Here is a 13,728-nt window from a genome sequence, read left to right as displayed (position 1 = left end):
CTCATCTCCCACTCTATTCTCTAGCCCTTCTGTGTCACTTAGGCACTTGAGTCCCTACTCCCTAAGCACTTTGATATTCACCCCATCCCCTTAGCACTTATATACATATCCTTATGCTCTACCACTTTCCCTACCTGTAATTTATTTTAATGTCCCTGTCCCACTTTGTTGTACTGCTCTCTCCCAAGCATTCAGTTCAGTGCTCTGTACAAAGTAAGTGCTCAATAAATGCTGTTGAGTCCTTTTTTCCTTCTTACCTTATTTCTCAAATTGGAGGAAATTCTTCACTTTTCACTAGTAAAAGAGCCCATCGGATTAGTTTGGGCTCTGTGGAACATTTATGGATTCAGTTGGTAATGTTAAAATCCAAGAAAATATGGCTAATGATTAACGGAAAAACTACACAATGACTTGATAAAAATGTAAAAATGATTAACATCTAAAATATCAACATAAAAATATTTTGATCTAGAACCTTGACATGTTACCTTTTCAAAATAAATTCTTTCAAGCACATCTCCAAATGATAGAACTTGTTATTGATGTACTAACTCACCAAAATTAGTACAAATACATCGGGATAAAGTCCAAATGAAATGTAGCCCTGAAGATTGCAAGCAGGTTTGAGGCCTTCAAAATCAATAGACTTCCAAACATAGTGTTTGGCTGGCAAATGACACTATCTACATCTACAAAGCGAGGTTATTCCATGCAATTTTAAGCCTCTGCTGTTAATAAGAGCTCCCCTCCAGACAATAGAATCTCATGAAAACTTAGCATTGTGGGGCTGGATAACATTAAAGTTACTTTAGGCTCATTGACTCATTTTGATTTTTCACCTACCCTGATTTCTTTTAGCGTTGGAAATGTTGGCTGGTGTGAAATTTACGGCTGCTTTTATGCCTCTAATATATTTTGCTGAATTACTTTAGTAACTCTTTCTATTCTCTTAAGTAACACTTTCCTGTCTTTCCAGTCTAATTAGGGCAATTTATATGGTGACAAGTTAAAGGGTGATTTAGTCTGCTGAATAAAATGTTATACCATCATCACTGAGGATGTTGTGTTTTATGATTCATATGTAACTGACAGACGCAAACCAAGCAGATAGCCTATTGCACAGAGAAATGATGACAACTCCTTGAAATAATCAGGTTAGCCATCTTAATTTTAACTAGAAAGAAGAGTGCCAAAACTACTGAGGTACTTTAAAATCATTTTTAGAGTACTAACACCAACAGTGTGGCTCAGGAAAAACCAGGAATGGTATGCTAGTAGCTGATACAATCAATGAAAAGAATGCATAATGAAAGAAATTAGCCCACTTTACAGAGTAAAAACCATCCAGGAGTGTTGCAGAAGTCTCACTGGGGAAGCTAGACATGTGTATTCAAGTTAACCAGATTCAGGAAATTATTTGAGGGTACTTTAATGTTACGTTTTATGAGACCTATCACAAAGCACCAAATGTTGACTTTGCAACTGCAAAATGTTAAAAATCAATTAACCCAAAAGTTTTGGGACTAGAGATAAAGGAAATAATAAATGTGGTCAAGTTCTGTCTTGAAATCATGACTTTGTGGCTATCTGAATGTCTCCAGTTTAATTTAAACTGTCACCACATCAGGAAAAGAGCATGTGTTTATCAATCAATTGGATAAAGGGCACTCCATCTCACCTAAATAGTTATCATCTTCTGATTTCCCTGAGAAACTGTGCTGCCGCACGTCAATATTTGTAGCACCAGCTGGAATACGAACCACAGTGTTGTACCCTAAAACAATTTAAAGAAATTCAAGAAAGTAAAGTTCATCTTATGTGAAGGGGGAATCAAATACATTATTAAATTAGAAAACTATGATAATACAAACCAAATGTTCATTATAAAGCCGGACTTTGGAGCCAAGTACATAGCCCTATAATCAGATTTTAAAATCAGACTCTGTTTACATGTTTAAATACTAGATGTGGTTAAGAATTTGGGAAATGGGCACTGTTCTTCATAAAGTATGCAGTGATAGCTTCTTACCATAATATACCGTATTAAATGTTCCCGCCACAGTTTTGCATGAGGAATTATCACCACCACATACGCCACATTTATCTCTCCTTGCTTTTGAATTTAGAACATGGTCACATCCAGCTTGCTTTAAAAAGAAAAAGAGACATTTGAACAAATACTAAGTGGTAAAGACTGCACAGAGTCAAAAGCTAACACAATAAAATCCAATAAAATCAAGTATCATTCTAAGCCTGTTTAAAATTGTCAATTGCTTTCTTAAAATAATTACAAAACAAACCATTGAGAACTGGGATCCTTTTTGGCTGTGAGTGTCCAGGAAGTTTTCCCACACATCTACCACCCTGCTATTATTCTGTGGTTCACATGATCTTTGATAGAGAAGCCTGTTGTGTAGCAACTACAGAATGGACAGAGAAAAGAGGAAAAGAGGTCCTATATTTAAGTGATGAGGCTAATCTCTCTTGCAAATCTGACCCTGCATGTTCTATCCACCTGAAAACATTCACAACTTTGCAGTGTCTCAGATTTTGCAGAGCGGGATTTACCAAGTGGGAAAATTGTCTCCTGGTGAAGGGAATTCAAAGACTATGTCACATCGTGAGTGTGCATGCATGCATGCATGTAAACGTGTGCTGGGGATCATTCTTGATTCCTAGAAAAGAATACTGCCATTGTTTATAGACACTCTGGAGAAGGACTCCAGATGCTGCACTTACCATTTGCCAAAGATCGCTTACTTTCCCCTATGAGAATCATTTTGGAAGCATCACAGGCAAATGCTAACATCTCCTGCATCCTCCTCGCTTGCATAGGAAGAGCTGTCAGTCAGGGATATACACACAGCCCCATGGGTCTTAAGATGCCTGTTTAATGTTCTCCATGGTCTATTCAGGTTAAGAAATGATCTTTCCATATGGAATGATATCCAAGAATCTCCCTAATCTGGGTTCACGGCAAAGTTTACAGGCCAAAATAACTAGGAAACATACTATATTTAATAATAAATAATGTTGGTATTTGTTAAGCGCTTACTATGTGCAGAGCACTGTTCTAAGCGCTGGGGGAGATACAGGGTAATCAGGTTGTCCCATGTGAGGCTCACAGTTAATCCCCATTTTACAGATGAGGTAACTGAGGCCCAGAGAAGTGAAGTGACTTGCCCACAGTCACACAGCTGACAAGTGGCGGAGCTGGGATTCGAACTCATGACCCCTGACTCCAAAGCCCGGGCTCTTTCCACTGAGCCACGCTGCTTCTCTAATGTTGGTATTTGTTAAGCGCTTACTATGTGCAGAGCACTGTTCTAAGTGCTGGGGTATACAAGGTAATCAGGTTGTCCCACATGAGGCTCACAATCTTCATCCCCATTTTACAGATGAGGTAACTGAGGCACAGAGAAGTTAAGTGACTTGCCCACAGCCACACAGCTGACAAGTGGCAGAGCTGGGATTCGAACCCATGACCTCTGGCTCCCAAGCCCATGCTCTTTCCACTGAGCCATGCTGCTTTAACCACCAAAGCTGGAAAGATTGACTCCATTCTGGCAAAATTGTGGGCTGAGGAGAGTTAAGGGGAGAGCACTTTCCCTGAAAAAATCAAGAGGACATAGAAGTTACTTACCTGTAGCCTTCATTCTCAGTAAGTGTGGTGTCTCATCAGCTCATCAATTAGGTAGGTCCCTTCCAGGATGCCAGAGAGGATTGGAATTGCTGTGAAAAGCTTCAGGAGCTGCCCTGCCAGGGAGGAGACCTGAGACCTGCCCAAGTGGGTCCAGGTCCCCCCCCCAACCCAGGGTACCTGCGCAGGGTAGTCCCTCCCTCTCCAGATTTCCACAAGGAGCGGGAGGTAGTAGAGTGTACCGGAAAAATACAATCAAGAGGTTACTCACATATACAGTATATACATGTGAAAAGGAACTGGCCTCACTCAAGGGGAAGGCGGATGGGGTGTGATGAGCTGACGAGACCACACGCTTTCAGAGAACAAAGGTTACTGGTAAATAACCTTTGTTTCTCTCAGAAGAGGGTAAAGTTCTTGTCAGCTGATCGGTTAGGTAGGCTGTATAGCCTACGGATGTTCCCAGGCTGGAGGAGATGGACACCATTACTGGAACAGTTTTCTGGAAGACCGAGCAGATCGAGGGAGTTTCTTGATCTGGTGCTGAATCCGGGAGATAATGCTCGGTGAAGGTCACTTGTAGTGTGGACCCAGAGCTCTCCTTTGCATACGTAGCTTGGTCAGTTCCAAAGATTAAAGGCTGTGGCGACTCACTTTCACACTGAATATGCTGTCACATAGCTGGTTTGTTGGATACTAGCCTTGCAGTAGCAGAACTTAGGCAATTTGTGAGTCACTTGGAAGGAATCCGTTTAGAGACAGGGTAACCTATGGAGCAGAGGCCAAATGAAACAAAAAACTGCTTTTTCCTACCGGTTGTGCTTTGCTCTGTCCTGAAGGTAGCTCAGTGCACCTTGAGGCTCTGTGCCTAAACTGAAATAGGTGTAGGAGGTACCTGAGCACCTGTGGGATGGAGCATGAGAAAATGAGGCGATGAGGTGCAAACAAGGCTGTAAATCAGTGTTCTTGTACATTCTCTTTGTGGATTGGTTTATCCATCGGGGATTCACATCTGGTACTCTCTTTGGTTTCAGGGGCCAGAACGAAAGGGTTAGCATCTCAGGGTTAGGATATCAAATCTGGATCCGGTCCCAAGTTGAGTCATATGGTCCATCTACCACTAGTTCCATGGTGGAAGGAAGCCATTCGTGCCTGGGTCTAAAGGGAGCAAACATGATGAGAGGGCCTCCTGGATGGTTCAGTTTTGTGAACGTTTATGAGATGAATGCATTTGGTGGAAAAACACTGAGGAGGCCTTCGTTCCAGGGCATGTGGAGAGCATATATGGCCTGAACACAAGGACTTGGTAATAGCAACCAGAAGAGTTGAGTTTTTCATTTCTCTTTTATGATGAATGGGTCTATTGCCAGACAAACCAAATTTGATAATACGCAGGCTGTTACTGTGATATGGGTTATCCACTTCTATGCTTTGCAGTCCTGCTAGTTAGAAGGCTGATAGCCAGACTCCATTTTGGATCCATGGTCAGACTTTCAGAATCTTTTTGCCTAATGATCTGAAGCAAGACCCCTTCTAAACTCTACTGACCACTTTTATATAATGCATTGAGACTTGATTGCCTGTCTGGACCATAATGTCCATAATATGCTTGCCTGAGAAGAGGTCTGAGAAGCCCTGGAGGCTTTCAGAACCATTCTCATCCCCAGGACATTGATGCGGAGATTTTGTCATCTGGATGTCCTGGTATCTCTTCCCTTTAGTATGGCACATCCATAATGAGCACTACCTGATAGGATGGTGGAGTCCTGATGTATTTTCTGGAAACAAAAGTCTCAATTGATGTCCACATAGAAAGGAAGAAGCAGGCAAGTTGCTGATTTTGCTCTTTTTTGACAGGGACTTGGACTGCTAAAACTATTAGCTTTTGGAGGCTAGTTGAGAGTTCCACATGTGGAGCTTTGTGAATAGTATGGCAGCCATTAAACCCAGTAATCATAGAAAAGTCCTCCCTGGAGGTCTGCTGAGAGGGCAAGATGGAGTGGAGTGTGGAGTGGATATCCTAGGCCATGTTTATTGGGAGGAAAGCCTTAGGAGGGCATGGTGGGGGCCAATAAAGGTCACTGACTGATTTGGGGTGAGCTGGGATTTTGGGAGATTTAGTTTAAAACCCAGTCATGTAGTGTGGCAAGGTTATGCTTAAGTCCTTCCAAGATGACTGTCCTGATTGCATCTTGATGAGCCAGTTGTCCAGTTATGGGAACACATGGATTTCCTTCTTCCCGAGCCATCCTAATGGAGTAATCAAACATTTGGCAAATAACCAAGGGACCTTTGGCAGGGTCCTGAATTGGAAGTGAGAATCTGACGTGCTTGTGATGGGTTGGATATGTTGAGACATGAAGATAAGATGCCCTCAAGGTCCAGAGAACATCATCAATCGCCCTGTTGTATGAGGTGGGAGAAGATGTTCTTTGAGGGGATCATCTTGAGTCTTTCTTTTCTTCATGAGAAAAGTGATACCCACAAGGTCCAGGATGGTCCTCATGTCTCTTGACTTTCGGGGATGAGGAAGAAGCCACAGTAGAAGTTCTGGCCTCATTCTTTTCTGGGAGCAGGTTCAATGGCTCTTTTATCTAGCAATCCTCACTTCATCCAATACTCTCCTTGAGGTGGGGGCCTCTGGAAGTCTGCCTTGGGAGTTCCAAGATGAATCTTATGTGATATCTATTTGCACTATTTGTACAGTGACAAATTGTACATTCACTCAAAAAGGTCTGCTATTGGTATGTTTCCAGGTGGACCTCCATTTGTAGAGTTAGTGGTGGCTAAATATTATTTTTCTGCTGGTGGTCCAGGCTAGTATTTGTTTCTGACCATGTTGCTTCCAGCTCGCAATCAAGTGGCGTTTATGTGGATTGTTTCCTGCTCAGGACATTGGCTAGACACAACAGGCCTTGCATCTTGTCTCGACAGACACAGCCATTGTGCTGGTCAGTACATAATGGAGACCCTTTAGTCTCTGAAACTGGGATAATTTCCATGTCCAGTCATCACTGGCAATGGCCACCACCACATTCTTTTGAGAGCTACCGGTGCAAAACACTGGATTTGAGAACACACAAGACAAGGAAAAGACACAGTCCTTTTGCTCTTGAGGAGACTATAATATACAGTCCACCATAGATGATTCATTCATTCATTCAATAGTATTTATTGAGCACTTACTATGTGCAGAGCACTGTACTAAGCGCTTGGAATGTACAAGTTGGCAACAGATATCAACATCACTGTTAAGATGGAGTTTTGGGGAAAATTGTCCTTTACTTTGCCTCATAATCTTCTTTGGAGGTGGACAAGGTAGACGAGGTAGCTGGACCACCTAGCTGCTGTCGTCTATTGTTTTGGGCATAGAGTGTACTGCTGCATTTGGGAATTTTGGAGTAGGTTTTTGGTTTGTTCTCCTCTGGCCTCCTCCATCTTCTTAGGATTGTTGTAAAGCAAGACACCTCAAAATTCTGTGCCTCACCCAACTGGGAGAACGATGTGTAGTTGGTCTCTTGCCACTTTAATTCACCACGTGTCAGGGAGAGGGAATAGGATGAATCCCTGGAGGATGGGGATCTCTATCCCATATGTTTTGCTGTGCAAAGACCTGGAAAAGGAGGTGATTTCTTGAAATGCAGTGCAGCTCTTATCTTGCTTTGTAAGGGTCTCCTGCCCTGCTTGATTGGAGCATGGTGAGATAGGGCTGGTGAAGTCAGGGCAACAGCAACTTGTTGCAAGGCCACTGATGCAATCAGTTCTTTGAGAAGGTCTCACAGTGATTGGACCAAGATTTTGCTCAGAGGTGCCCACCAACATGAGAGCCTCCACTGTCTTGGATGAACAACTGTATTAGGTGGGCTCAGGGGAACTGGGACAGGGTCAGCTGGTGCTGTGGTCGGCGCAGAGCAGCTTACCTCGTCCAGGGTTCCCGCGGGTGGCAGGGGTGCACCAATCCTTGGAAAGCCTTGATCCACATGTTAGGCACTTTCAGGCTGTAGGCTTAGTAGTCAAAGCCATTGCCACCTACAAGCATCAGGAGGAAGCAGCCAAAGCAGTGAAAACCTGGCTAGTAGTTCCTAGGCAGGCTGCTAGTTGACCGGGTTAAAAAAAAGACAGTAAAATGTCCCAGAAGGGGCTCCTCCCTTAAGGCCCCTCCCCTCAAGGGTTCCTATCCCAATAGGTTTCTTCCTCCGGACTCCCAGGGAGAAGGTTTCCCCTGAGAATACTTCTTCCCAATCCTGTCTTGTGAGGAGGGTGATTATTAAGCCTACACATTTCTCCAGTAGGGAAAAAATAAGTTGGCTTTGGCTTTCAAAAGGCTGAAGTTTTCCCTCCTTCCCTCAAGAAAAACCAACTGTTTCTTTCATGGGAAGGAAGGATGGAGGAGGGATGGGTTGGAGTGCTCATGCAAGTCACATTTACATCCCTCCACCAAGCACCGCTCAGAAAAGAGGTCTAAGATAGGTCCTGCCTCTCTAACTGGGTGGAGAGACTCAGTTAGAAAACCTTTATGCCACCCAAATCAGGCATAAGGGAACATGAAGAGCCAGGAACATTCCACCCCACTAAGGCTGACGTTAGAGGACCAGGTGTGGATCTGTCGGGGCCTAGAGAAGGGGACTCCCCAGGGTGGGGGAGGCCGGGGTCCTTCCCACACCTCAAGAAATTGCTGGCAGCATAGGGGATGGGAAATGAGGGCATTGGGTTTAAGCCTCCCCTGACTTTGGGTGGTCCAAGTAGGCCTGGGCCCTGGCAGAGAGAGTCTACCGAGAAGAAAGAGAGACCTCTAGGTGGAGAGGAAAAGGTAGGGATCCTAACCTTGGCAGAGCTGGAGGGGAGATCAAGAAGAGGGTCTTCTGGGCTGTTTGGGAAAGCTGATGGGATTCCAGACTGGAAGTCACCCTTTCCCAAACTGCAAGTACGAGCAGGAGCAGAAGAGGGGATGATGGAGGTTGGTAGCCACCCTGGTAGCCACCCTGCCAACTGACTGTGGAGGCAAAGGCATTCCATCTGCCTAGAGAAGTGGGCAAGGGGCAAATACATCCCCTTACCCAATCTCAGGTAGAAGTTACAGACTTACCTTGCAGTAGTTCTGAAGTTCGTTTGTTGAGCTTCAGATCGTAGAGTGATTCCTCCAGCGGAGAAAGGAAATCTGGAGAGGGAGGGACTACCCTGCGCAGGTACCCTGGGGGTGGGGAGTATAGGAGAGGGGGCTTGGACCCAAGTGGATGGGTCTCAGGTCTCCTACCTGACAGAGCCACTCCTGAAGCTTTGCACAGCAGCATGATCCTCTCTGGTGTCTTGAAATGTACCTACCTAATTGATGAGCTGACGAGACCTATACCCACCTTTGAGAGAACCAGGTGATTCTGGATTACAGAATAAAAATGCAGCTTCCAAGAAAAAAAAAAAAGAAAACGAGACGGAAAGCTATTGCTTTGTATTGTTTAGCATTCAGTCCTTCAGAGTCCTGTTCTACTGAGACAGGGTTTAGAGGTGAGAAATCTACTGTCATCATGAGTGAAATTTTGCTCTGATGGGAAGGTTATTTGTTCACTTTGAAAAAATTACTGATTATTCATTTAAGAGTTATAGCAGGTAGCCCCCTGGGAATTTGATTCTACCACAAAATGAGCTTCCTGAGGTGCCAAATCAGCTGCTCCTACCAAAAGCAGTGACAACAAAAGGATTAAACTCAAAAGAGCTGATATGGAAATGGGGTGAATGGGAAATCTAGTCACTACAGCACAGGGCAAAACAGCTACTTATTTATCTAATGCCAATGTATAAATCACTTCTGGAAGTGTCAACAAAGAGCCAAGATCAAGAAATAAATGGCACACTCTTACTCCCCAAACATGCTCCAAGCCACTGTTTGGACACCCAATTTTTCAAGTCTCTTCAGTGTGAAAATGGGGCCTTTCTTAAAAAAGAAGGGATACTTACCCGACAAAGTCCTTGGACACAGATATCATGAGTGTCTTGGCCACAAGGTGTGCCATCTACCACTCTATCTCGGAGCTGATAGTATGCTGTATTTCCTGCAACCCTACAGAAGAGCTTGCACCGGTCTTTCATTAAAACTGTTTAGACAAAAGATGGTATGATATGAATTTTATGTCTTCATCAAGTGTCTGAATTCAGCTGAAGTTTTCTTTCTGATATACTTACTTCCACTGTACTTAGGAACCCAACGCACATTAGGAAGTAGACCAATAATGTTGAAATGTTTTCCATCAAAATCAGAACATTGTTCATCTCGAAAGTCCTTCTTCTGCCTAGAGCATGGTTCAGTGTTGCAGGATTTGAATTTCATTCTTCGACCTACACAATATCTGCCACCATTTCTGGGCCTGTGAAAATCATAGAGAGTACACCCTGATGTGATATATTTCTTCCAATTCAATACTCCCTATGCATCTTCCCTGGCCTTAATTCTAGAGCCCTTAACCTCTTAATTGGTCAGACTTTCCTACAGTGATAGAATCTCTGGAGTAACCGAGCTAAGTTGCATGGAGTGAAAGTAGGTCTGATTATATTGAGGAATGCAGATGACATGTTCTTTGAACAATGACTCAGTCAACTGAGGCAGCATGAGAATAATAATAATAATAATAATTGTGGTATTTGTTAAGCACTTACTATGTGCCAAGCACTGTACTAAGAGCTGGAGCGAATAAGCATATTAGGTTGGACACAGTCCCTGTTCCATGTGGGGCTTAGAGTTTCAATCCCCATTTTACGGATGAGGTAACTGAGACCCAGACAAGTGAAGTGACTTGCCCAAGGTCACACAGCAGACATGTGGCAGAGGTGGGATTAGAACCCATGACCTCTGACTCCCTAGCCCGGGTTCTTTCTACTAAGCCATGCTGCTTCCCAAGAAGCATCATGGCATAGAGGATAAAGATTGGATCTGGGCATCAGAAGGACCTGGGTTCTAATCCTTGCCCAACCACATATCTGTTGTGTGACCTTGAGCAAGTCACTTGACTTCTATGTGCTTTAGTTCCATCATCTCCAAAATAGGGATTATGACTGTGACTCCCACATGGGATAGGAAATGTGTCCAAACTGATGATCTTGTATCTACCCCAATACTTAGTACTGTGCCTGGCCCATAGTAGGCACTTAACAATTACCATTTAAAAAAAAAACACCAAGGGAAAAGTAAAATATGAGTAACGCAAATGGAGCAAAGGAACACCTCCACAGCACTACAGTTCTTTGGGTTTCATAAACCAAGCTTTCATTCCCAAACTCAGGTAGATCTCTCAATGTCTTTCTTCCAAGACACCTCCACTTAGCCCACTGTGATCTCAATCTTAACATGCCTAAAACTGAACTACTCATCTTCCCTTCTAAATCTGTTCCTTCTAAATTCCCTATCTCAATCAATAACACCACCATCCTCCCTAACCCGGAAGCCTGCTACCTTAGTGTTACCCTTTATTCCTAACTCTCTTTAAAGTCTTACATTCAGTCTACTGCCAAGTCCTACTGGCTTTTCCTTTTCTCCCAACATCTTCAGGATCTTCCCCTTCCTCTCCATCAAACAGCTACCACTTTGGTACAAGCCCTGGTCATACCACAGCCAGATTATTGTATCAACCTTCTCAATAGTCTCCCTACCTCTAGCCACTCCCTCTTCAACTGCATACTGCTGCATGAATCATTTTCCTGAAGGATCACTCGCCACATATCTCTCCACTCTTCAAAACCTTTGCTTCCTGTGTCACTTCACAGCAAGCAAAAACTCCTCAGAACTGGCTTCAAGGCTCTCCACCAATTCACCCCACCTTACAACTGCTCTCTTCAACTGCTACTCCCTAACCTGCTCACTTTATTCTTCCCAAGCTCTTTTTTTTATGGTATTTGTTAAATACTATGTGAAAGGCACGTACAAACTAATCAGGTTGGACACAGTCCCTTCTTACATGGGGCCTACAATCTTAATCCCCATTTTACAGATGAGGTAACTGAGTCCCAGAGATGTTAAGTGACTTGCCCAAGGTCACACAGCAGACAAGTGGTGAAGCCAGGATTAGAACTGAGTCTTTCTGACTCCCAGGCCCGTGCTCTCTATCTACTAGGCCACACTGCATCTAACTAAATCTCCTTCTCGACTCTCCCACCTCCATCCTATTACACATGCTGTTCCCCCAGCATGGAACCATCCTCTCCATATTCTCATATACTCTGCTTTTATCTAATCTGCCCCTATACCCCATCACACTCTGTTTCTCAACAGAGCGGTCAGCCAATTACACAGTAGCAAATACCGGTAACATTAAAATTATTTTTAAAAGGGAAACACAATTGCATTTGTGATACTAACTTAGGAGAGGCACATTGGTTTCATTACCTTTGGTATGGCAGTTGAGAAGAATACAAGGCTTCTTGTAAATGTGCAGCCTATCAAAGCTCTGAATGCAACTCTGTACATTCATTTTCCAGATGTAGCATTGAGCAACATACATAACACATTACTAGAAGCTAATATCTAATAAAACTTATCATGGAAACTCTAATACTTGCCATGTGTCTTAAAAGAGGCCCTGAAGCCATTAGGAGGATTCTCACATTATAATTTGAATTATTTTTTCACCTCTCCTAGTAAAGCAAAACAGTGTGGGAAGCAATGTACCCTAGTGGAAAGAGTACAGACCTGGGTTCTAATCCCAGCTCTGTCTCCTGCCTGCTGGGTGAACAAGGGCAGGTCACTTAACTTTTCTGTGCCTCTGTTTCCTCATCTGTGAAATGGATATCAAGTCCTACTCTCTCCTACTTAAACTGTGAGCCTCAGGTGGGACAGGGACTTTGTCCAAACTGATTATCTCGTATCTATCTCAGCACTTATTACAGTGCTTGACACGTAGTAGGTGCTTAACAAATATCGTAACTGTTATTATTATTACTTTTTAAAAGAGAGAGAAAAGTGCCAATGTACAGGTATGCATCACCAAAGTATTTAGCAACGGCAACAGGAGAGGCCAAAGGCTGAACAGACCTAGAGAGAGAACAATTGAATGATGCTACATGACTAAAATAAGCAGCCTGAGCCTGGACATCAGAGGACCTGGGTTCTAATTATGGCTTTGCCACTTGCCTGCCATGTCAACAAGGGTAGGTCACTTAATTTTTCTGTGCCTCAGTTTCGTCATCTGTAAAATGGACCTCCAATACCTGTTCTCCTTCCTAATTAGACTGTGAGCCCCAAGTGGGACAGGGACTGGGTCCAACTTAATTAACGTGTATAGTGCTTGACACATAATAAGTGCTTAACAAATAATATTATAGATGATATTATTATTATCATTATTATTATCATGTGTGCCTGTTTTAAATATTGTTATACTCTTTTATTATTTTCTGATGAGGAACCCTGTTTTACTAAATGTGAATCTGTAGGTGAGGAAGCCCAGCAGAAAAGTCATAGCAGGTGAGGCTATGAACATCAAAAGATTGCCCACAGGCAGTGAGAAGCTAGTGCAGAAGTGGCATGGCTTAGTGGAAAGAGCAGGGGCCTGGTAGTATGAAGGTCATGGGTTCCAATTCTGTCTGCTGGGTGACCTTGGGCAAGTCACTTCACTTCTTAGAGAAGCAGCGTGGCTCAGTGGAAAGAGCCTGGGCTTTGGAGTCAGAGGTCATGGGTTTGACTCCCGGCTCTGCCACTTGGCAGCTGTGTGACTGTGGGCGAGTCACTTCACTTCTCTGTGCCTCAGTTCCCTCATCTGTAAAATGGGGATCGACTGTGAGCCTCACGTGGGACAACCTGATGACCCTGTATCTACCCCAGCGTTTAGAACAGTGCTCTGCACATAGTAAGCGCTTAACAAATACCAACATTATTATTCTCTGGGCCTCAGTAGTTACCTGTGAGGACTGTGAGCCCCACATGGGACAGGGACTGTGTCCAACCTGATTTTCTTGTACCCCAGCAATTAGTATAGTGCCTAGCACGTAGTAAGCACTTAACAAATACCACTATCATTATTATTATTCCTATTAGTGGTGTTTAAACTGCTCTGCCTATGAAAAGTTTACCTGAAGAACAGACAAAGTGGAAAGTTATTGCTGGA

General features: G+C 43.5%; 1 protein-coding gene across 6 annotated transcripts in view; it reads right to left on the bottom strand.

Moving 5' to 3' along the window:
- Positions 1–13,728, bottom strand: part of ADAMTS9 (ADAM metallopeptidase with thrombospondin type 1 motif 9) — a 187,142-nt gene that overhangs the window by 118,723 nt on the left and 54,691 nt on the right. For all 6 annotated transcript variants that reach the window (XM_029052175.1, XM_029052178.1, XM_029052177.1 and 3 more), the window contains exons 13-16: positions 9,818–9,999; positions 9,593–9,729; positions 2,030–2,147; positions 1,679–1,774 (exon numbers count right to left, since the gene is read on the bottom strand). In XM_029052175.1, the coding sequence (XP_028908008.1) occupies positions 1,679–1,774; positions 2,030–2,147; positions 9,593–9,729; positions 9,818–9,999 (533 nt within the window). The remainder of the gene's footprint in view (positions 1–1,678; positions 1,775–2,029; positions 2,148–9,592; positions 9,730–9,817; positions 10,000–13,728) is intronic.

Source organism: Ornithorhynchus anatinus, chromosome X1 (genome assembly GCF_004115215.2).
Source record: "Ornithorhynchus anatinus isolate Pmale09 chromosome X1, mOrnAna1.pri.v4, whole genome shotgun sequence".
NCBI classification, from domain to species: domain Eukaryota; kingdom Metazoa; phylum Chordata; class Mammalia; order Monotremata; family Ornithorhynchidae; genus Ornithorhynchus; species Ornithorhynchus anatinus.
Note: the sequence above shows the minus strand (reverse complement) of the source record. Positions and strands in the feature narration are given on the sequence as shown.